This window comes from Polypterus senegalus, chromosome 13 (genome assembly GCF_016835505.1).
Source record: "Polypterus senegalus isolate Bchr_013 chromosome 13, ASM1683550v1, whole genome shotgun sequence".
Taxonomy (NCBI): Eukaryota; Metazoa; Chordata; class Cladistia; order Polypteriformes; family Polypteridae; genus Polypterus; species Polypterus senegalus.
The window spans coordinates 73,488,287-73,513,384 of record NC_053166.1 but is presented as its reverse complement, the minus strand read 5'-3'; the positions used below and the strand labels follow the sequence as shown (position 1 = coordinate 73,513,384).

General features: G+C 36.2%; 1 protein-coding gene across 3 annotated transcripts in view; it reads right to left on the bottom strand.

Moving 5' to 3' along the window:
* Positions 1-15,049: 15,049 nt before the first annotated feature.
* elk1 (ETS transcription factor ELK1) overlaps positions 15,050-25,098 on the bottom strand; it is a 150,157-nt gene continuing 140,108 nt past the window's right edge. For all 3 annotated transcript variants that reach the window (XM_039775543.1, XM_039775545.1, XM_039775544.1), the window contains one exon: positions 15,050-16,511. In XM_039775543.1, the coding sequence (XP_039631477.1) occupies positions 16,413-16,511 (99 nt within the window). In that variant the 3' untranslated portion in view covers positions 15,050-16,412. The remainder of the gene's footprint in view (positions 16,512-25,098) is intronic.

The window sequence follows — 25,098 nt, the reverse complement described above, 5'->3', positions numbered from 1 at the left end:
CTTTGTCTTTTTTAGGTATTATCTTTTTTATGTATAGATTTGTAAAATATAATTCAGTTGAAAGAAAGGAAAAGACTAGCAAACCAAGACATTTGTGACCGTGCAAATTAAAATGGCAAGAGTGTCTTACCAAAACAGGCAGACTGGTTATCTGGTCCTTATCTATGTATAATTACAATGCACACATTCCACGTCAGTTTATATATCAAATTCCACAGAATGCAAAAGAGATTTTTTCATAATGTTCAGCTCCACTTGACACTCATATAATATTATATTATTTTGTTACATAGAAAACCAAAGTAGTTATAAAATAAAGGCTGTTGTGAGTTCTGCTTCATTTAATATTATAAGCAAAGTTGGCTAGCATGAGTAATAGAAAATAAAAACACTACATACTACATTTAGCACTGAACAGAATGATAGTTTTGATTTACATTGTTAACTGATGCAACACCTCAGTGAGCACAGGGACTATCTGCTAGTCAAAATATTCCAGCAAATGTATATGATGAAGGGGTGGCATACAATTAAAAATTACATCCTACTTCATCCAAGCCTCTATAACAAAGGAAAAAAGAAACTCCTTGGAAGAAAAAACTAATCTTAAACACTGGTCAAACCATTAAGTTGTAGTAGAAAAATGTGTTCATCAAATCACAAACTGTGACCTAAAATGTTTAACTGCCACTGGACAATATCTGTAAACTCCCTAAAAGAATGGCAAACATGTAACAAGAACAATCGTTAAGTTTAACATGAGTTTTAACATACTGTATACTCATGTCAATGAGCAAAATGCTGGAGCCCTATCTAGGGATTGTTGCCACCTTGCACCTGATGATGCTTGCTAAGATAGGCTCTAGCAGGTCTAGAAAATGGATGGATGGATGGATGGAATATATTCATATCTGGATTTTTCAAAAAATAACTTTATATTCACAAAAGAAATTACAAAAAAAAGTTGATATTACAAATAAACACTTGGTTTGGGATAAGAAAATATCCACTGATATAAAACAATATATACCAAAGTTGAGGAAGAAGAGCTTAGACTGGTCTGTACCAAAATCCTTCCATGCAAGAAAATCTGTGTACTTTATAGATTTACATGTGCTGAATACATTTCTGAAATTGGAATATGTCTAAAACAAACTGTAAATAATTTATTTTAAAAACATACTGTTTTATTCTCTAAAATAGTGTTTATTTATTTGAAAAATTCATCTCTAAGAACTGGATGTGATTTGGATCCAACACCCTGAAATCTATAAACATCATCTAATTTTTTTTTTTTTTTGCATACCGGTTTTATTTATATAAACTATATATATTTACTTTATCCATCTGCCATTTCTACCAAAATTTACCTTCTCTTCATGAAAATAAAGTGCCAAAAAAACAGCTGGATCAGATCAAGTAGTTCAACTTCTATGAAAACTAGCATTGTAGTTCATATGGCCCAGTATATAAATGATTAAACGTTCAATATGGTTACGACTGGCTGTAGAAGGCAGTGTATCAGGTCTAAAACTGAGGAATAACTGAAGAATGCTAGTTAATAATGAGCTTGGTACATAATCTATAAGATATGTAATGTCCTCCAAAAATGTCTCGGCAACACCTTGAACAACTGAATGCATACAAATTGATATCAAACTATCTGCAAGTAGTGTCACCAACTGGCATCAGATTATCTTCTGTGATAAGCCCTACTTCTTTTTTGGTTTGATGATTGTGAGACTTACATATAAAGTTGACACTGTCACAATCATAGAACACTCTTGAAAGACACATAATCTGAGGAGTTGGTGTTAATAAAGGTATGGGCAACAAAAGCTGGTCACCTCTGCTTTCTGTTAGTAGTGTTTTTGTAATAATATGACATGTAGAGGAAATCTTCTCAAAATAGGTTGCCTGGGGGCATTTTCCAACAGGGTAATGCCTGACCACACATGACTAACAATCTTAGCAATATCTATGTAACATAGATCCCTCCTTGGCTGACTACATACTCAGAACTTTCTCCAATAAAGTATGCATGATCCATTTTGGGACATCAACCTTGTTCTTCTGAAATAATTGCCATTAGAAACTGTTGTAAAATGTTTAACTAGATGTACCTCGCAATTATGCATTTTGAGAGCTGGTGGGTTTTTACAATAGGCTATACAGTAGTTTAATTTCACACAAAATGTAACATGGTAAGGAACTGTATTTCTGTATTATGCAGGAGACTGAACCAAATGTTAGATAACTGGTGGAACAGAGAAATGTTTAGTTTTAGAGCTTAACTTATATTAGGCAATCATTTGATGATTAAATTCTGTAGTATTTTACACAATGTGTGCTGTAAGAGAATTAACATTACAGTTAAAAACAAATATACTAAATTAATTCTTGTTTTTATCACAATAATCTCAATGACAATCAATTTATTAAGTATGAATTATTACCTGTGGACAAAATGAACAGGATTAATGACTCAAAATTTGTATTATAGATCTCTATACTGTAGTCATTTTAAAGTAATGAGTGACAGAAATTGTCATTCTTTTAAAAGATCATATTCTAAAATGAGATTAGCCTTTCACAGTAAAGTAATCAAACAAACACACTTCACTTTAAATAGTGCCTCATAACCATGAACACGACCATAAGGCGCTATAGAATTACAAAACTTTTAGTACAGTGTAGATACCCCAGATGGTGGATGGGCACTCCTGCTACGTCGATTGCGATTGAATGGTAGATCAGAAAGGTAATGCAGGTAGATCGCGTTGCATTCAAAAAAACGTTTTTTTTTTTAATGTTAGTTTATCATATATCCTCCCTATGGCATTTGCCACTTGATCAACATACAGGGCAGCCAGCCTGAGATCTCTTTTCTTCTAACATACTGCAAAACTCCGTCTATCTAATTGATCTAGTTAGGCTTCCAATTTATATCAACTAAAGAAGGGATTTTAAAAAAAATTGTTGGTTATGGGCTGGAAGAGGATTTTTTTCTCTCACAATGTCACAATTGAAGTGCTTTGTCTGATCTGTCAATCTATCATTGCTATTCCAAAGAAGGAAAATGTGGAAAGGCACTTTCGAACTGTTCATAAAAACTACGAAACTGACTTCCTTCCGAAAAGCGATCTGAGAAAGGAGAGGGAACTAAAATCGCAGTTAATCAGATAGCCATCATTTTTCACTCAGCTGAATTCAAAAGCAAAGGCAGACACACCGAAGCATCGGCGAGTCACTTGATCATTAAGCATAAGAAGTCCTTCCAAAATGGAGAGATGATAACAGATGCCTTCGTTGAGACAGATGGCTAGGGAGAAGTTCCTGCTGAGATTTCAAGATCCTCTGGAGGAGGTTTCTCCTTGTCATTAACACTAGAATAACCAGAGCCTACGAAAAAACTCGTAGATCCGTCCCACCCTAAATTGCTTCTTAAATCCATTCGCACCTCTCTGCCAGCGTCTTTTGTCCTCTAAATGTGCCGATAAAGACAAGCAGCAAGCAGCCGGCTATTCCATCCCCCCACCGACTTAGAATGTGCACGAACTTCTCCCAGCTCATGCCCTGATTGATTATCTGGGAGTGAAGTGGAGTTTTAGAGTGGAAATAATAGATTGTTATTTGGAACACACGCATTTTATGTGTGTTCCGTTTCTACAGTAATCTGTGTAAACACATTTTTAAAACAGAAACGTTTTTCATATTTTAGTAGTAAATGACAAAATGTAGGCGGTGATCAACGCACATTTTAAAAAAGAAAGAGACAAATATATGTGGCGTTTTGAAGAAATCATTTTGTGACGCGAATAGTACTACTTGTTGCAGTAATGCAATATTATTTGAAAATGAACAGCGTCAGATCGGGTTTGAATTTATGCTGCTGCTATTACTTAGAGTCAGAAGGGGAGCTTATACAGTGCGCGCAAGAACATGCAGGTGGCCAGTTGCTGTGTGCTGCAACATGCTGGCAGTGATCAATGCACATTTTAAAAAAAAGAAAAAGACAATATATGTGATGTTTTGAAGAACTTTTATGACGCGATTTACCTTTATTTATTTACTTACTTCCTACAGCCTAAAGTCACAAGTAGTGTGCAGAGGGCATGCTCAAAAATATGTGTAATGCCACAAAAAGTGCCTGCTGACACTTTAGTACACAAGCAATGGTACGAGAATGCAGTTAGACTTTTTTTGGGGCACATACACCGTCCATATGTAAACACTAGCGTGTATAGTTGCTTGCGTTCTACATTGGAGAACATTGCTACCGAATGTTATTTACCTATTTACCTTTATTAATTTACTTACTTCCCATTTACATATACAAAGTACAGCAATGGCAAAAGTGTCATGTGCATTCTTGCTCTCATGTAGAAGGGTCGTCATGATCTGAGTTTACCTCTGTTATATGTGAAAACAGCAGTGTCAAATGTGGGGGGGGAGCGGGGTAGCGAGGGGGATTGAGTATTTGTTTTTGGGCTCGTGAATGCAACTGAGATAATATAATAAAACTGAATAATAAAAAAAAAGAACAAAGCTAACCTTTACAAGTATCATAAATTACACCGGCTGTTACAGACTGAAATCAAATGTATGTTTTATTCTAAAACTAGCAAAATACCCGCGCTTCGCAGCGGTGAAGTACTGCATTCAAATTTTTATTAAGAAGAAAATTAAACCTTTTTAAACTGTGGGACAATATGCCAATAATTATTTGTTAAGGATCTCTTTGTATACCATGTTGTGAGTTCGGCCCTCCGGTTGTAACATGACCAAGCTGTGCGCTGAGCTTACTCTTGAGCATGTAACTTACAGTTGGCCATGTGAACAGTAATCTTGTCTCAAATCTCACAGCTTGGATTGCTGCTGTCATAATCGGTTTGAGTTTCATGGTTTGTTTCAATTATGACAGTATTTGCAGGATTTGTTGTGTTGAAGTGACATTTGGCATCTGTCAAGCGTTGTAAGCACACAACCGGTTTCATTGATAAAATCACATCCAGCTTTTGAGAGTTTAAACATTCATAAACATCAAAGTGTCCACTACTGAAATCGTCACCTGTGAATCTAAGATGTTTAAGAGGCATTGGCGGTTGTCCAAAGGTGTAAAATATTTGACCATTTCGGTAAACTTGAAAGCGACAACCGAACAATTCAGCGGCAGCCATCAACTCACATGCAGAACCATAGGTGAAGGGCTTAAGCATTTCACTCTTCTAGTGCTCCTGTGTAGTATAATTATCTCCTGTACCATCATCAGTCCACACCTTGAACCTGTCCCAGGCATTCAATACATAAGACAGAATGTTCCTCCGGATATCAAGAGTGAGCCTGATATGGCCGTGCAATATGTAACAAAGAGAATGGAAAAGGTAGGTGGTATCTCCGGGCATGGAAACCACTCAGTAAGTGACAGTTCTTTGATCGATAGAATTTCTTGAAGATGGGCCCATAAGTAACAAAGACTGTTAAAAAGTTCAATATGGCAGCTGACAGTGGCATCATACTACTGAAATAAGTACGTACATTGGTTTCAATTAGTGGAGGGAAGCCGCCTACCAAATTTCGAGAAGATGGGGCCATAAATAAGAAAGTTCAACATGGCGGACGTTGTTGACCGTTATGACCATTACGCGTAGAATTTCGAAATGAAACCTGCTTAACTTTTGTAAGTAAGCTGTAAGGAATGAGCCTTGCAAATTTCAACCTTCTACCTATACGGGAATTTGGAGAATTAGTGATGTTGGAAAATTCAATATGGCGGCTAACAGTGGCGTCATACCACCGAAATAAGCACGTACATTGGTTTCGGTTAGCTAAGGGAAGCCACCTACCAAATTTCGTGAAGATGGGGCCGTAAATAAGAAAGTTCAACATGGCGGATGTTGTTGACCGTTATGACCGTTACACGGACAATTTCGAAATGAAACCTGCTTAACTTTTTTAAGTAAGCTGTAAGGAATGGGCCTGCCAAATTTCAGCCTTCTACCTACACGGGCAGTTAGAGAATTAGTGACGTTTGGAAAATTCAATATGGCGGCCGACAATGGCGTCATACCACCGAAATAAGTACGTATATCGGTTTTGGTTAGCGCAGGGAAGCCGCCTACCAAATTTCGTGAAGATAGGGCCATGAATAAGAAAGTTCAATATGGCGGACGTTATTGACCGTTATGACCGTTACGCATAGAATTTCGAAATGAAACCTGCTTAACTTTTGTAAGTAAGCTGTAAGGAATGGGCCTGCCAAATTTCAGCCTTCTACCTACACGGGAAGTTTGAAAATTGGTGACGTTGGAAAATTCAATATGGCGGCCGACAATGGCGTTATACCACCGAAAGAAGTACGTACATCGGTTTTGGTTAGCGCAGGGAAGCCGCTTACCAAATTTCGTGAAGATGGGGCCATAAATAAGAAAGTTCAACATGGCGGACGTTGTCGACCGTTTTGACCGTTACGTAGAATTTCAAATGAAACCTGCTTAACTTTTGTAAGTAAGCTGTAAGGAATGAGCCTGCCAAATTTCAGCCTTCTACCTACACGGGAACTTGGAGAATTAGTGATAAGTGAGTCAGTGAGTGAGTGAGTCAGTCAGTGAGTCAGTGAGGGCTTTGCCTTTTATTAGTATAGATAGTAAGAATAAGAACAGTTCAATTCTCAAAACAGAGTTGTGTGGGATTAAACTTCTGACCTTTTGATTCCCAGTCAGGAGCTAATACTGTTGCGCCACAGAGGCAGTCATAGTAAATGCATGTCAATGTCGCACGCTAAGGCGGCTTATTTTTCTGCAGTTATATTTTTGAATAAAAGCGCACTTGTTCTGTTATATTTGTACATTTTGTGAAAGTGTTTCTTTGATATTTGGACTTCAGGCTTCATACATTATATAGTTTATGCCTACATTTTGTCATTTACTACTAGAATATGAAAAATGTTTCTGTTTTAAAAATGTGTTTACACAGATTACTGTAGAAACGGAACACACATGAAATGCATGTGTTCCAAATAACGATCTATTATTTCCACTCTAAAACTCAACTTCACTCCCAGATAATCAATCAAGGCATGAGCTGGGAGAAGTTTGTGCATGTTCTAAGTCAGTGGGGAGATGGAATAGCCGGCTGCTTGCTGCTTGTCTTTATCTTTAAATTTAGAGGACAAAAGACGCTGGCGGAAAGGTGAGAAGCTAAAAAGGTGGGACAGATCTACGAGTTTTTTCGTAGGCTCTGGTAATTCTAGTGTTAAACATGCAGAATACAAGCAACTTAATAACGATCAATGGCCGCTAGACCAACATGTTGAATGAGCTTAATTTACAGCTGCAAGGAAAAAGAAAAACCATGGTCAATATGATTAGCTCAGTTAATGCTTTCAAATGAAAAATGCAACATCTGTCCTCAAAGCTGCATCACCTTGATTTGGGGAACATCGAAAAACCTTGCGTCAGAACTGGAGACGCAATGGAAGGCGTGTGCGCAACTTGACAGCATCGCTACACAGAGCAGATTGAAAATTGTCTATCAGACTATCTAATTGAAAAAAAGTAATGATTCGAGTGTTGCCCAATGTAGCGGAGTAAGAGTAGCATTTCTTCTTCACAAATGTACTCAAGTAAAAGTAAAAAGCATGGTGCAGTAAAACTACTCTCAGAAGTACAATTTTTTTAAAAAAGTTACTCAAGTAAATATAACGGAGTAAATGTAACTCGTAACTACCCACCTCTGATATTCAGTATATATATACAGTAGAGTCTCACTTATCTGACATAAACGGGCCAGCCGAACGTCGGATAAGCGAAAATGTTGGATAATGGCAGGTGTTAAGAAAAAACCTATTAAACGCCAAACTATGTTATAATTTTACATTACGAACCTAATAATCATGTTTTACAACATAACAATAAATTAACTGAAAAAATGACTTAAAAAGTTCAGTTCTGTTATGATTTAAAGACATTTTTGATCATAGTTTGCTCTCCTGACGAGTACCGTTTCTTCACTGTGAAGTCTCGCCATCTTTGCAGCATCATTATGTCAATTCCTGTAGCTTCTTCTTGTTGCTCAATGTAATTAATTGCAGTTTCTAGCCTTAACTCCGTCACTAATATAGTCAACATCTGTTCGAGCGTATACTGTTTACTACAGCATTGTGACTGCGTGTGTGTATTTGTGCTGTGACGTGTGAGTCCCCATCTTGGACCCGAAAACTCGAAACCGAGTCTATATATATATATATATATATATATATATATATATTTTTAATGTAGGTAGATCATTTTGACTGGGTCATTTTAAAAGTAAAAGTGCAGGCACCCCTGCTGTGGAGCATCTACAACAGTTCTTTACCTATTATTACAATTGGTTCACATGCAGGATAAGAAACTCGTTAGGGGTTAGTGTGTGAAGCACTAGTGGGTTCTAAATCAGTATATTTTCAATTTCAGTACCTTATCCAATAGGCCACACTGCCTAATAGTCACATGTCAGACAATTAGGCACTATGTAACGAAAAAAAACTGTTAAAAAAAATTAAAGGCTTAAAACTGTTTTACAAAAATATATATTATTTGAAGGAAAAATACTGGTTTTGATGAAGAATTAGATTTTTTAAAAGTGAAGAACACAAAAATACTTCAGAGCCTCAAGCAATTTATCTGATTAAGTATGTCTTATGTTATTTCTGGATAAATCACTAATTAGTCAAAGTTCATGTGGCCACCAAATATACTTATACATCACACATACATGGATCACCATACTATTTAATTATAAATATAATGACTAAAATACCCATATGATGTTAAACCTTATATGCTGCAAGTCTATCATACCAGATACAAGTTAAACTTACCCTGTAAACTTATCATATTTAACTTACATTAGCATTATTCTGAACGTATATTATCTCAGGTGTAGATCATAAGATAAGGAAAAAAAAAGACAGTTCAGAAGAGAGAGAAGACAAAGTAGTTTGAAACCATTAGAAATGACAAACAATAGGAAGAAGAGGGACTTGGATGGACAGGACATGGTATAGTAGTATAGTAAGTATAGGAGAGAGAGGCAGTATTAAAAATCATTCCAAATAACCATTGTTTTATATTAGTGTATTTGCTTAAGAATCACTGTTATAAGTGATTTTATTTACAAATGAAATATATAAAAGAAGTTAAATATATAATTGTCTTCAAATTCTTATGAGAACACTAAATAAATCTCTAATGTGTTTACATTTTCAATCTAACTATAACAAGCATAAATGGAATACAGAATGATAACAGAGCAATCACATTTTCATAGAAGGCTTTCTTGATTAATAAGCAAGAAGTCACTAAAGGATGGTTGATTCAGGTTCACCAGCTGAGATGAGTTTTACTAGCAAATGAATTAAACTACCATGAGCAACAGTAGGATAAAATGAAGAATATCTTTTTTAATTAATATTGTGGATGCACCTTTTTAAAATTTAATATTGCTATAGATGTTAATATATATGAACAGTTAAGGGCTCACAGCTCACTATACACTCACCAAAAGGATTATTAGGAACACCATACTAATATGGTGTTTGACCCCTTTTCGCCTTCAGAACCGCCTTAATTCTACGTGGCACTGATTCAACAAGGTGCTGAAAGCATTCTTTAGAAATGTTGGCCCATATTGATAGGATAGCATCTTGCAGTTGATGGAAATTTGTGGGATGCACATCCAGGGCACGAAGCTCCTGTTCCACCACATCCCAAACATGCTTTATTGGGTTGAGATCTGGTGACTGTGGGGGCCATTTTAGTACAGTGAACTCATTGTCATGTTCAAGAAACCAATTTGAAAAAAGATTCGAGCTTTGTGACATGGTGCATTATCCTGCTGGAAGTAGCCATCAGAGGATGGGTACATGGTGGTCATGAAGGGATGGACATGGTCAACAACTTACTGACATTTTTCCATGGTCAGCCAGATGGTGAATTTCAAGTTACAATGTACAACAAGAAGCCTTCAAATCAACTCAAAGAAAAATATAAAAAACACAACTTAAAATTTTAACAGACTTGGACAAATTTGTTGGTACCCTTACATCCGATTAAAAAAGTGCTGTATGCCTCCTGAAGGATGATTATATGAAAAGCAACTGTCCCATGTATACCTGCATTCCTTTGATATGTAGCTGAGTAAAGCAAAGCAAAGACATAAAAAATTACTTATTCGACAAAGATATTCTAAAATGGCCTTGTACCCCTAGAAAACACCATAAATAACTGGATTAGAGTGATTTTTTAAACTAGCTGTTTTCTTTAATTAGTATCACACGTGTCTCCAATTGTGTAATCAGTCATTCACCCTATTTAAATGGAGAAAAGTGGTGACTCCGCTGTTTGTTATCATTGTATTTCCAACACTGAACATGAAACAAGATACCAAAGGAGACAGCTGTCTAAGGATATCAGAAAGAAAATTACAGACAAGCATGTTAAAGGCAAATTCTATAAGGCCATCTCCAAGCATCTTGATGTTCCCGTGACAAAAGTTGCAAATATTTTTAAGAAGTTTAAGGTCCACGGGACTGTAGCCAGCCTCCCTAGATGCAGCCATAGGAGAAAAATCAACCCCAGAATGGGCAGAAGGATAGAGAAAATGTTAGACAAAAAGCCAAGGATAACATCCAAAGAGATATAAGCTGAACTCCAAGTAAAAGGTAAATCAGTGTCTGATTGAACCATTCACCGCTTTCAGAGTGACAGTGGGCTCAATGGAAGAAGACTCAAGAGGACTCCCCTGTTAAAAGAAAAATAAAAAAACAGACTGGAATTTGCTGGAGAAGTCATAATGCTTCTGGGAGAATGCCCTTTAGACAAACGTGACAAAACTGGAGCTTTCTGGCAAGTCACTTCTATTCTGACATCTATGGCAATTCTCAACGAGATATAAAAGTTGCATAATGATAACAAGACAGAATGTTCAAACAAGTCCATCATAGCACAGAGGCTGCATGTATGGGAATGTGCTAAGAAGGTACTAATTAATGAAGAGGCTAATTGCAATTAAGCATATAATAATATAAATGTTGTACAAGATTTGCTTTGTACGAATAGCACTTTTTATAAATTAATTAATTTTAAATGATTATATTAACTTTAAGTAATGTATATATCTCTATAGTAATTCAAAAATGGTGACAAAATTCGAAACAACAGGCAACACTGATAGTGAGTGTACTTGCTATATTTATCTGAATGTTAATTTCTGTTTTTGTTAAAGTTGTGTAAGTAATCTATATCTACTGACATGCAAAACCATTTTACACTAAGATGTAAGTTTCTCTGGCACCTAGCAAATTATTGGAATTGCAAACATAAGGTTACTTGTATGAAGTTTCATCTGACCTTTTCATCATTACTAACCGGACAGTAGCCTTTTAACTGGTATGTGCATATTTACGCATGGAGGTTCATGTGTAAAGATTATTGAATTATTAAATAACATGAAAGTCCCAAGATGAGATTTTGAATGGTGTGGAAAAACTACATGACCAACAGCATCTCAATAGAAAATGGTAAATGAGCAATTATGCAGCGAACATTCAGTGTTTATTTTTTGCACAGTGCAGTCAAACCACTAAAATACATAAAACATAGTAGACAAAACATGGATAGGAAACTGCAGAACAGAACAGCCAAATAAAAAGCAGCTAGAATATAAAGAAGTATGCTGCTACATTTTTACTTTACCCAATTGTTACACAAAGATCATGTTCCACCAAATAAGCAACATGTACTCTGTTTCACTGCTAACTTATTGCCAACAGAGTCCACCACTAACTTCTCTGGTGGAATATAATGTCTGCCAGCATATGACTGTCTACTTTATCCCACTTTCTTCTTGGATGGAGAGAGATGCCCTAACTTAATTAATGATTCAATTTCAAAAGAATTTTTCAAATATCTAACTTAAAAACAAACTTATATGTCACCATTAAAGTCACTAATGACTGATTCAACATCAGCATATCTTATATGTTGCTGTCTTGATGTTTTGCATATTTGAACAAGTAATTTTAATATTGTTTAAAAAACACAACTGGATGTGGAAATTTCCAGTAAAACAACCTAATGTAAATTACTTCTGGAGAATTGCTATATTGAGTTCTCTTGGATAGTTTATTCTGGCATACATTACTGTACATTTCTGGGATGGCCTCCATGTATGAAGAAGGCTAATGATTACCAGTCCCATGTGAATGGGCTAGTAAATCTTAAGAATTACTTATGAAAGCTTAGATGTCACTTCAGGTTTTTTTATCCAGCGTCTTCCGACTCATTAGTATGAGAAAACCCTAATTATAGTAAGTTACACAAGCTATTACACATATTGAGCTTTTTGGAATTCACTCTATTTTTGTCCCTCTACGCCAAAAAACCTCATCTTTAGGCCTTTTCTGGACCATATTTTGTGCAGAAAATTACACAGTTATGAGAACGATTAAGCCTATAGGTATTTTCCACAAAAATCACAAGGACTTGAAGTTGTGTATGCCAAATCAGCCGACCTCAAGGGTTCACCCCCTAATGGGATAGACTTTATCACAGAACTTCAAAAATATAGCAGTGGGTAATATAGGCATGTGGAGGGTAGTTTTATGCTATTTTAAGGTTGCTAATCATGACTATGATAATATTTGTGATACTTGATTCTTTACCTTTGAAGTACACATTTTAATTTCATATATCTGACACAACTAATCTTGTTTATTATGTACTTCTACTTTATGAAATAAATAATTACATTTACACCATGAATTAGGGCAGGTTATGTTAAGTCAGACTTTTTATTACTAATAGAGTCTACTAGTAGGTTGAATATCAGCGGTTTAATGAGTATCAAAAATGACCAGGTGTACTAAAAACTTTCATTGAAACAATGTGCATATATGGACACACTATTCACTGAATGTTTAAATTGGTATGAATTATTCTTTGTAAATGACTACTGTTTCATTTTTGATAGTATATCATGCAATATGTACAGTATCTTTTAATTTTTATTTTTAAAGTATGCTGTAGCTGTATATATTTGAATATACTGTACATATAGTCTGCATAAAGGTTCATTAATACTCAGATTACAGCTGATATTACTGATCATCACTCTACATTAACTAAAAATACAGTACTATATGAATTTGGATATTTTTCTGAATCTTGATGAATGTGTACTATTACTGTTACATGTGTAACTGCGAAATCTCTGACAATAAACCTGCAAGTAGTATCTGGATGTGCTTACTAGCCTATTCATAATAATTGATAGTAACAGACAATATTCTTGTTATTGTTTAAAGCTGTTCTGATAGCTAAAGAGCACAATGAAACACAACATTTTTGAACCTACATAATCAAGTTTAAGATTGCAGGTGGAAGAAGCCCAGCCTGAAAATACTGGGCGCAAGACAGGCTCATTGATAAACATATTTAAATATAATTGTATGCATTATCAATGTCTGCTTCTTTATCACTTACTCCATTGTCAAATCGAATCCTGAGAAATAACATAAGCCACCTAACCTCTTTATCCCTGACTGCAGTGATAGAAATTAATTATTTTATTTCAGTTAATTAATTAGTTGCACAACATGGCAGGTATCTGTAGAGTATATTGTAGTGCAAGTATTTTAAGGCAATCACATCTTGCCTCCTTTATTTAAATATTATACAATACACAAATATATCTAAATAAAAATCATCTCATCCTTATGCCCTGTGCTATTTAAACACAATTTACTTTTAAAGGAAATACTGAACTTATTTGGAAAAGTACTGTACTGTAAAACACGAAACTGTACCATAAAAGTGCAAACACATGAAAGTAGAACATCCGTTTCCATGACTGACTTAAAAACAAACCTAGACTGTAAATACTTCAGAGATCTCAGCAGCACTGGGCGGTTAGCTGTTATCAACCCTGGACACACCCACAATCATTCACACTGGGGTAATTCGGATAAGTCAATAACTTAATATTCATGTCTTTGGGATACAGAAAGAAATTGGAGCAGTACCAAGATCTTGCAAAAAAACTGATCTGGTTCATATTCAGATTATCAAGCATGTAAAAAATCAGTATTAATCAGTAAGTGCTTTACCATGTGCTAAGAAACTAGAATCACATGTCGTAAGTTTCATGACTTTTGTGCCATGAAGCCTAGATTAAAAGAGATATAATTTTACCAAAATATAATGTTTGTATAGAGAATAATAGTTAAAAGGAACGTGCTGAGTTCATTTCTAGCTACTTTGGAAATAAGACTTACCAAACTATCATATACATTCCTGAACCTTTAGTTATTTTTTTTTCCACTTTGACATCTCCAACTATTTACCTAATTAATTAACTACTAGTTAAAGATGTATTTTGCACAAAGTTCATGTTGATTTAGTTAGAGTGAGTTTATAAAATATCTTTGGGAGAGACAGACAAAATTCCATTTTTTTCAGCTTTCATCTAGTACTGTGTGCTCTTTTTCCTTTTTTCTTATTACTCCTAGCAAACCAGTTAAATTGTTTGATATTCATGGGAAATGAATTACTTATATTAGAAATATAGTTGAGTAACCTTTTTCCATGCAAAATATTTTTGATTTTTTTAATTTATAAAACTATAACAACTGTCGGCCCACTGTTAATAGTGACGGTGAAGCAAACATGGAATCTACACATTCAAATGAAAGCTGAGCCCCTTCGTCTCATGTAAAATATAGTAGTTATTAACTCAACTCTAGATATCGTTTAAAAATATGTAATATGAATCCTTTAATTCACACAGAGTTTGAAAAATATATCTTATTTGAACATTTATTCATAAAGGTCAAAGCCTTCCTTGGTTTGAGTACTTAACTAATTTAGTTATTAAAGCAATAGTACACCAAACCTAAAAACATTTATATCAGTAGAAAGAAAACTGATCTGAATGGTAGCATTCCTTTGCAAATAGAAACTGGATTTTATACTATATCCCATTCCACTAAATCAAGAAAAGACCTACATGTAAAACTGTGCCCATTTTGCTTGGATTTGTTTCTCAAATTCAAGCGTAACTTATTTGAAAAGCTAATAAAAGCTGATACATCAGGATCAAATATATTTTGTTCCCACCACTATGAAATTGTAAACACCTGAACAAGTTTTGCACACAAAACGCACAAAAACCTTTCAAAAGTACAGGTTTAAACATTGTACAGTAAATGCGATAAGTAGTGCGACAAAAACATCAGAGCACTTCCACGTACTCAAGTTTATAAAGTAGCCCTTTGTAAATGCTTAATTGAAGTAAAATGAACAATTCTCAAAAATAAATGCTATTGAATTTTCATCAAAGAAGTTCGCTTTGGTCAAAATGTATACAAATGGATGTGAAAATGCACATCACTTTTAATTTTGCCCTGTTCCCAAAACACCACCAACCTCCACATTTGTGGTAGTTTTCAATCCTCTGAGATTTGTAGCAGTCACAACTTAAAGAACAGTCTATGGAAAATACAAACATACTTCTTTTCCCAAGTAAAACCCACACCATAAAAATAAAAAGCAATGACATCTATTAAAGTCAGGTTTTGTACTCATATGTCCAAAAACAAGAAAAACTTGCTCTCAGCTCAACAGTACCCTAAAAAGTTTATCTTGACAATTTTTCACTTAAGTACTGGTGATGCTTTCTGCAAATGTGTGTTTCTCATTTTGTCTTTAAACTTCAAAAAGAATATGTAAAACTGAGCACTTCAGATCTCAGATTACTCAATTAAAATGCTTATATCCCTGACCCTTCAAACTTGCACTTGTTTTGCAATTAAATGTCTTTCCAAGTGCATCTTTTCTTCAGAATAAAAGAAAATCAGAAAAATTTGAATTTCAAAAAGTGACTTGTAAACTGGTTAAGATTAAAAATTAAACCTACATTTTTTCTGGTTCTCCAATCAAAGCCTGTGTACTGCTTCTCATAAAATTAACAATTAAGACCACATCATCCAAAGTATACAGTAAATCTAGAAAACAGTGGTCTGAAAGTCTTAATGACCAGGCAAAATATTATTCTTCTTCTAAAGCAAAAAAGAAAAGTAATTCCATTCTTCTAAAATGGAGGATACCTTCAGACTCCCAGGAAATCATTTCTTCTGCTAGTTGATTAGCAGCACACTTCTACCTCATAAGAAATCCTCTGCTAACTTAATTCTCTTGGTGCAGGATAGTATGACATGAACACATTAAACCCATGCCTTTGCAACAGGTGTTGCGTGAATCTTCGTTCTCTTGTTACATCCTATGCAATCTTTGGATGTCAGAGACAGGTACTCAGCTCTAGGGCAGGATTCTGCAAGTCCAGATGCTTAACTCTGCAGGTAATTTAAATGATCAGGGCTTCTGGGGACCAGGGGACAGAACCACAGGAGTGGAAAGTCCATCCATGCTTAAGGCAGGAACGTGAATCTGGTTACTTCCATTAGATGGAAACTAAGGATAAGGAAGAAAATAAACCATTTACATTTATGTGCAAAGTTTCATTAAACATAACATGAGCTCATTTAAAATTATTCTTGTGATTAAACACACAGAACTATGACAATAAAAAACATAATATTTAAGTAAAAGAATACAGTATATAGAGTAATTCTTAAAATACTTAAAAGTATACATTTAAACAGATCTAGAAGCTGCAAGCAACTTTGCAGTATAAATACCTCTGAATATACATACCACATAGCCTTATGCAATAGATGCTATGAAAAAAGACTTTCACTGCTATGGAAGACAATATTTCTGAACTTAAAAAAAAATTAACTTTAAGGCACCGAATATAGCAGAAATATATTTGTAAAAACTTGCTCACATCAATCATTAATATTAATATCAGGTGTTAATGAATTAGGGACAAGAAAAAGTGTGCATGAACAACACTGCATCTGTACTGTATGTATAAATAGCATAAAATGAAAATACATTATTCTACCCATTATAAACTTAGAAAAACTATTACAAATTTTTGTGTTGCCATTCCACTAAGAAATACGATTTTTACCAATTTAGGATAGCAGACTGTAGGGACCTGTGACCCTAAAAAATGGATTGATAGATCAATTAAATATTTATCAATTCCTGCAATCTTGTGCTACAAATTAGCAAAGAACACAGAGTCACTTTATTTCCACTCCACTTGTTCTAATGAAGATCACAGAACAAATTGTTGAGCTGCCCAGGCCAGGCTACCCTACCCTACCCTGCCCAAACCATCTTAACTGGCTCCTATGGATTCAGAGAAGCAGCAGTTCTAGTCTAAGATCCACTTATATTGCTAAACTCCATACTAAGGAGTAGGCAGTCAGACCCCCACCCTGAGCAGGTACTACTTGTGATTTCATTCTTTTATATTAGAAAGGGCAGAGTAGACCCATTTTTTTTTATTAGATTGTACTCTTTTAATATGGGTAGTGGCATTTTTTTTTTACATATACTACAACTTTATGATGGCAAGTGCAATTTTCTGCACTGTGGTGTGCTGAGCTGGTAACATCTATCCAAGAGACGCCCACTGAATCAGCAAGCCCATAATAAATACAGTATATTAAGATAGATATGTCAGTATATCCAAAAAACAAATCAGAGTAAAACAAACAAATCTTTAATTTAGATTTAAATAAATAAAATGATTGAATTTGCCTGATTGAAACAATTATGAAATTCAGGAGTTTTGTAACAAAATAATTAGATGCACCATTGGCATTGATCATTTCATACCTGGAAGTTGAGATGGACAAAAGATGCGTATCTACAGGGTTAAAAGTTCTGCTTGGACCATAAAGACTAATAAAAATCAGCTAAATGCGTCAGTGGGCTACCATGTAAAGCTTTAAACTTAAAAGTTAACTTTAAGACTTTAAATTGCACTCAATGTTCAGTAGGGAGTTCATGCAAACAAGTCTGCTGGTTTTATACTTTCACAGTTGTACACAACTATCAAGAAGCAAGCTGCTCAATTTTGAACCACCTGAAGTTTGTGTAACAAACACTTATGAAGACCACTATAAAAGGCATTACAGTAGTCCCTAAGTGAAAAAGGAAAATAGAAGCATAAAATAAGCATAGTCAAGATATGATCAAATACATGAAATGTTCCAAATATGAAAAAAACAGAGCTGAAAACAGCTTAGAACTACAGTTCAGAATCCCACATGGTACCCAGGTTTACCAAACACATACACTAAAAGTGTTATTCTTAAAGTGATTGAAATTAAAGATATGACATTAAGATTAGTTTAAGATCCATTATGCATAACCTTACTAGGTGTGTCATATTTTAGTTGTTATACTAAATGAACTCTACTTTTGCTTTAAAAACCCAACTAATGACACATATTTAGTGCTTTTTGCATCTTTTTTTAACAATAAGTTATGCTGTTTAAGCAGCTTTACTATAACTGTGTATCTCTGTGATTACGAGCTTCTGCTTGCACATTACATGTCGTATCATTAGCTTTCTCTCTTCATATTATAAAAAAGACAGCAGTGTAACACAAAATACGATTTGGGGAGTAAGGTATAATGAGCTAAGGAAAGCCTTTTCAGTTTGGTCAAAGCGAGATTAAATGATGACATGACTGAAGTATTTAAAACTAATAAGGGAAGCAGTATAGTGGATCCCTGTTGTTACTTTAGTATACATTCTTCAAGAAAAACACAGGGACACAATTGGAAACCTAAAGATATATTCCACGCAAGTGTAAGAAAATTTTTATCAAACAAAGAACCACACAGATTAAATGAATTATCAAGCAGTATGGTAGAACGTAGGACATTAGGAACCTTTAAATGCTGACCTAATACAATTTTGGAGAATCTAGATGAATATGATTGGTAAGCTTTTGGGCCTAATAGGATGTTTTTATCAAAATTGTTCTAATATTGTAATCTATAAACAGGAAATAGAGTGCCTGGGCTCCCAAATTTGACAGTGTGTAAAGCATGTTCACATCTTGATATCCTGTCAATGAAAATATGAACAGTAGTGCAAATAAGACCCTTGGCAGCCTCCAAAGCCTAAAGCAAATAAACTCAACTTAATTGTGAGTGTACCAACACAGTTCTTAATATGCAATTATAGAGACCAGGTAACACTCAGCAGTGGTCACAGAAACCCATTTTTAAGTACTTTTCAAAATATATGAGAGGGGACATGGTACAAGCATTTTCCAAGTTAACAAAACACTTGTAGGTGCCAGGATAAAGTGGCTATCTGTTTTATAACCTGGAACAAATCCTCATTACTCCTATTAGATCTAAGGTTTAACAATTGGATGGAGTTTCCTTTTCAGTACCCCAGCACACACTTTTCCAGGAAGCCTGAGATATGTTATCCTCTCTTTGTCCCTTTATTGAAAAAGTGAACCACCCCTTTATTCTGCCATTCCTGAGCAGTGTATCCACCAACAACTGAAGAGGCGCATTAGCTTAAATACAGTACCTCCACTATATCCAATAATTGTATTTAATCTCATCCTTTCCTGCATCCTTTCAGCTACTGTATAAAACTTTGAATCACCACAGTAATCTCTGTCAAAGAAACAACCTCAGATAATGCTACTGCACTGTCTTCATTGAGAAGGGTGAATTCACCAGGTTTAGGAGTTCCTCAAAGTGCTCTTTCCACCTGTTGAGATCAACTTTTCTCAACCTCAATGAAAATATCCTACTTGATGTTTCACCTACCCATACCAAGCTGTTTTCCAGAATCACTTTGAGACTGTTCAAAAATCACTCTCCACAGCCTCACCAAGCTATGCACATACAGTACACAGTTTTCACTTTGGTTATTGCTGTGCCCATTGCCTTTTTCACTTGCTTGTAACTCAGATCTTGACACTTTGCTGGTAAATCTGCATTTACACAGGACCTTCTTCAACTTGACAACTTCCTTAACACTAGTGGGTCCTAGGTTGTGGTTATGAGAAGCTTCAACATCTTCCATGCTCCTTGCAGCTGCCCCCAACACCAAGATCATGAACAGGATCTATTCAGACTCTATTTTCCTAACCTCCCTACAACATACCAAAGAATCTTTTCTGGAAACGAGAACTAAATTTCGAACTTCTGAAAACAGACATCTATGGGTGAATTCCAGTGTTTCTTGATTACTCCTTTGGATGATCCACATCAGTACAAAGGACGTTCTCTGCGTCTTTGATATAACATAAGTTAATCATTGGTCTCTGGCCCAAAGCATTCAGGAACTAGGTACACTTAGGAACCATTGTGTTAGAACTTGTGTTTATTATCAACAGTTCAAGACTAGCAAATAAATCCAATAACAAAATACCACTCAGATGAAAATTAGTTTGTTTTTCTTGATAAAGCTCCTCCATGTATTTAAATCAATCCCTATAGGAATAATGAAATTTCAAAATAGGACTACAGAATAAGCAGGTAAAAGATTTCCAATCTGGGTGCAGTGATAATTACTGGTGTATGAAGAGTTTCATAAATATAATGTTCTAATTTGTTTTTAATTTTCAGTTTCTGTTTGGATTTTCAATGTAGAACAAATCTGAAGTAGGGCTATAAAATTAGCTGATAATGACTGAAATACTCAAATTAAAAATAAATTGCTGAGCACTGAATAGGAGACATTTTCTGCACTCTGGACAGGTAAGCAATACCATCCTAGTGGGGGCGTTGTTGGGGATGATGTGCTTTGCCAAGACAGCACTGTTTTCCATCTGCACTTCAAAAGGAAACTGACCAAAGGACAAGTGACAGGACTTCCAGTTCTCAGCAGCCAGGGCAATGTCTCTTCCGGGAATCACCACTTTAATTCCAAACAACACCAGAAGAAGGCATTCAGTTGAAAGACTCATTATGACTGAGGAGAAGTCTCAGAAGCTCTTCTTTCTTTTTTGTTGTTTTAGCACCCTTGTGTGCTAGTTATTTTGTCCTGTTGGTGAGGACACAGAGAAGGAAAATGACTGGGAGAAGCGTATAGTCAGAAGTAGGCAGAAGTCAAAACTGGGAGATTGAGCCAACCAAATCTTCAAAACACGGAGCACAAGATAGGAATCAAAATGAAAGCATGAAGCCAAATACTGGAAAATCAAAAATAAATACATCTTAAGGATAAAGGTACAGAAAGAGTTTTAGGATCCTAAAGTCAGATGTCATGGCATTGTTTTGGTCAAACTTTAAACCCATCGCCAATTTAGATGCCCATCAGTTCCATGTCTCACGCTGAATGCTGGGATGTTCTCATGGATGCGGAAGATTTGATGAACACAAAACAGCAATGCTGGTCATGAACCAAGACAGAATTGCGGTAAACAAAAATAATCACCATAACACAAGAAGGCAGCTGAAGATCAAGGTCTTGGCAGAGCATCACAAATAAGCCGAAGTACAGTGGATGGCCAAAAAAGCTCTATGCTCTGAAAAATCCATAGGTCCTTCACAGGTAACTTTACCCAAGCTACCCAAAGATGACAGTGAATTTTACTTATTAATTTTCAAACATATAGCCATCCAACAAAACTGACCTAAAGAATAATGGCCACAAATGATGGCTCCAAATGATGGAAGAAAAGACCACTGACAACTATGATACTTTAAAGAAGGGAATCCTTGTCTGTTATAGACTGATCGATAGACTGTCAAGTCCCGAAGCAAAGGGATTAGAAGTTTGATCCCGACCATCTCTCAGTCTCCCAAGTATTTGATCTATGGGGCAAGCTAGGCAAAGTAGTTACAACCACACAAGAATTTGGGGGAGAAAGTCATGGAGTTGCTATCGTGTGACTGCTTGATCTACAGTTAGGTCCATAAATATTTGGACAGAGACAATTTTTTTTCTAATTTTGGTTCTGTACATTAACACAATGAATTTTAAATGAAACAACTCAGATGCAGCTGAAGTGCAGACTTTCAGCTTTAATTCAGTGGGGTGAACAAAACGATTACATAAAAATGTGAGGCAACTAAAGCATTTTTTAACACAATCCCTTCATTTCAGGGGCTCAAAAGTAATTGGACAATTGACTCAAAGGCTATTTCATGGGCAGGTGTGGGCAAGTCTGTCATTATGTCATTATCAATTAAGCAGATAAAAGGCCTGGAGTTGATTTGAGGTGTGGTGCTTGCATGTGGAAGATTTTGCTGTGGACGGACAACATGCGGTCAAAGGAGCTCTCCATGCAGGTGAAAGAAGCCATCCTTAAGCTGCGAAAACAGAAAAAAACCCATCCGAGAAATTGCTACAATATTACAAGTGGCAAAATCTACAGTTTGGTACATCCGGAGAAAGAAAGCAAGCACCGGTGAACTCAGCAACGCAAAATGACCTGGACGTCCACGGAAGACAACAGTGGTGGATGACTGCAGAATCATTTCCATATTGAAGAGAAACCCCTTTACAACAGCCAACCAAGTGAACAACACTCTCCAGGGGGTAGGCATATCGATATCCAAGTCTACCATAAAGAGAAGACTGCATGAAAGTAAATACAGAGGGTGCACTGCAAGGTGCAAGCCACTCATAAGCCTCAAGAATAGAAAGGCTAGATAGGACTTTGCTAAAGAACATCTAAAAAAGCCAGCACAGTTCTGGAAAAACATTCTTTAGACAGATGAAACGAAGATCAACCTCTACCAGAATGATGGCAAGCAAAAAGTATGGAGAAGGCATGGAACAGCTCATTATACAAAGCACACCACATAATCTGTAAAACACGGTGGAGGCGGTGTCATGGCTTGTGCATGCATGGCTGCCAGTGGCACTGGGACACTAGTGTTTATTGATAATGTGACACAGGACAGAAGCAGCCGAATGAATTCTGAGGTGTTCAGAGACATACTGTCTGCTCAAATCCAGCTAAATGCAGTCAAATTGATTGGGCAGTGTTTCATGATACACATGGACAATAACCCAAAACATACAGCCAAAACAACCCAGGAGTTTATTAAAGCAAAGAAGTGGAAAATTCTTCAATGGCCAAGTCAGCTGATCTTAACCCAATTGTGCATGCATTTCACTTATTGAAGACTAGCAAAATACCCGCGCTTCGCAGCGGTGAAGTACTGCATTCAAATTTTTATTAAGAAGAAAATTAAACCTTTTTAAACTGTGGGACAATATGCCAATAATTATTTGTTAAGGATCTCTTTGTATACCATGTTGTCAGTTCGGCCCTCCGGTTGTAACATGACCAAGCTGTGCACTGAGCTTACTCTTGAGCATGTAACTTACAGTTGGCCATGTGAACAGTAATCTTGTCTCAAATCTCACAGCTTGGATTGCTGCGGTCATAATCGGTTTGAGTTTCATGGTTTGTTTCAATTACGACAGTATTTGCAGGATTTGTTGTATTGAAGTGACATTTGGCATCTGTCAAGCGTTGTAAGCACACAACCGGTTTCATCGATAAAATCACATCCAGCTTTTGAGAGTTTAAACATTCATAAACATCAGTGTCCACTACTGAAATCGGCACCTGTGAATCTAAGATGTTTAAGAGGCATTGGCGGTTGTCGAAAGGTGTAAAATATTTGGCCATTTCGGTACACTTGAAAGCGACAACCGAACAATTCAGCGGCAGCCATCAACTCACATGCAGAACCATAGGTGAAGGGCTTAAGCATTTCACTCTTCTAGTGCTCCTGTGTAGTATAATTATCTCCTGTACCGTCATCAGTCCACACCTTGAACCTTTCCCAGTCATTCAATACATAAGACAGAATGTACCTCCGGATATCAAGAGTGAGCCTGATATGGCCGTGCAATATGTAACAAAGAGAATGGAAAAGGTAGGTGGTATCTCCGGGCATGGAAACCACTCGGTAAGTGACAGTTCTTTGATCGATAGAATTTCTTGAAGATGGGTCCATAAGTAACAAAGACTGTTGAAAAGTTCAATATGGCGGCCGACAGTAGCATCATACTACCGAAATAAGTACGTACATTGGTTTCAGTTAGTGGAGGGAAGCCGCCTACCAAATTTTGAGAAGATGGAGCCATGAATAAGAAAGTTCAACATGGCGGACGTTGTTGACCGTTATGACCATTGCGCGTAGAATTTCGAAATGAAACCTGCTTAACTTTTGTAAGTAAGCTGTAAGGAATGAGCCTTGCAAATTTCAGCCTTCTACCTATACGGCAAGTTGGAGAATTAGTGATGTTGGAAAATTCAATATGGCACCTGACAGTGGCGTCATACCACCGAAATAAGCACGTACATTGGTTTTGGTTAGCTAAGGGAAGCCACCTACCAAATTTCGTGAAGATGGGGCCGTAAATAAGAAAGTTCAACATGGCGGACGTTGTTGACTGTTATGACCGTTACGCTGTCAATTTCGAAAAGAAACCTGCTTAATTGTTGTAAGTAACCTGTAAGGAATGAGCCTGCCAAATTTCAGCCTTCTACCTACACGGGAAGTTGGAGAATTAGTGACGTTGGAAAGTTCAATATGGCGGCTGACAGTGGCGTCATACCACCGAAATAAGTATGTACATTGGTTTCGGTTAGCGCAGGGAACCCGCCTACCAAATTTCGTGAAGATAGGGCCATGAATAAGAAAGTTCAATATGGTGGACGTTCTTGACCGTTATGACTGTTACGCGTAGAATTTCGAAATGAAATCTGCTTAACTTTTGTAAGTAAGCTGTAAGGAATGGGCCTGCCAAATTTCAGCCTTCTACCTACACGGGAAGTTGGAGAATTAGTGACGTTTGGAAAATTCAATATGGCGGCCGACAATGGCATCATACCACTGAAATAAGTACGTACATCGGTTTTGGCTAGCGCCGGGAAGCCACCTACCAAATTTCGTGAAGATGGGGTCAGCCTTCTACCTACACGGGAAGTTTGAAAATTGGTGACGTTGGAAAATTCAATATGGCGGCCGACAATGGCGTCATACCACCGAAATAAGTACGTACATCGGTTTTAGTTAGCGCAGGGAAGCCGCCTACCAAATTTCGTGAAGATGGGGCCATAAATAAGAAAGTTCAACATGGCGGACGTTGTCGACCGTTATGACCGTTACGTGCAGAATTTCGAAATGAAAC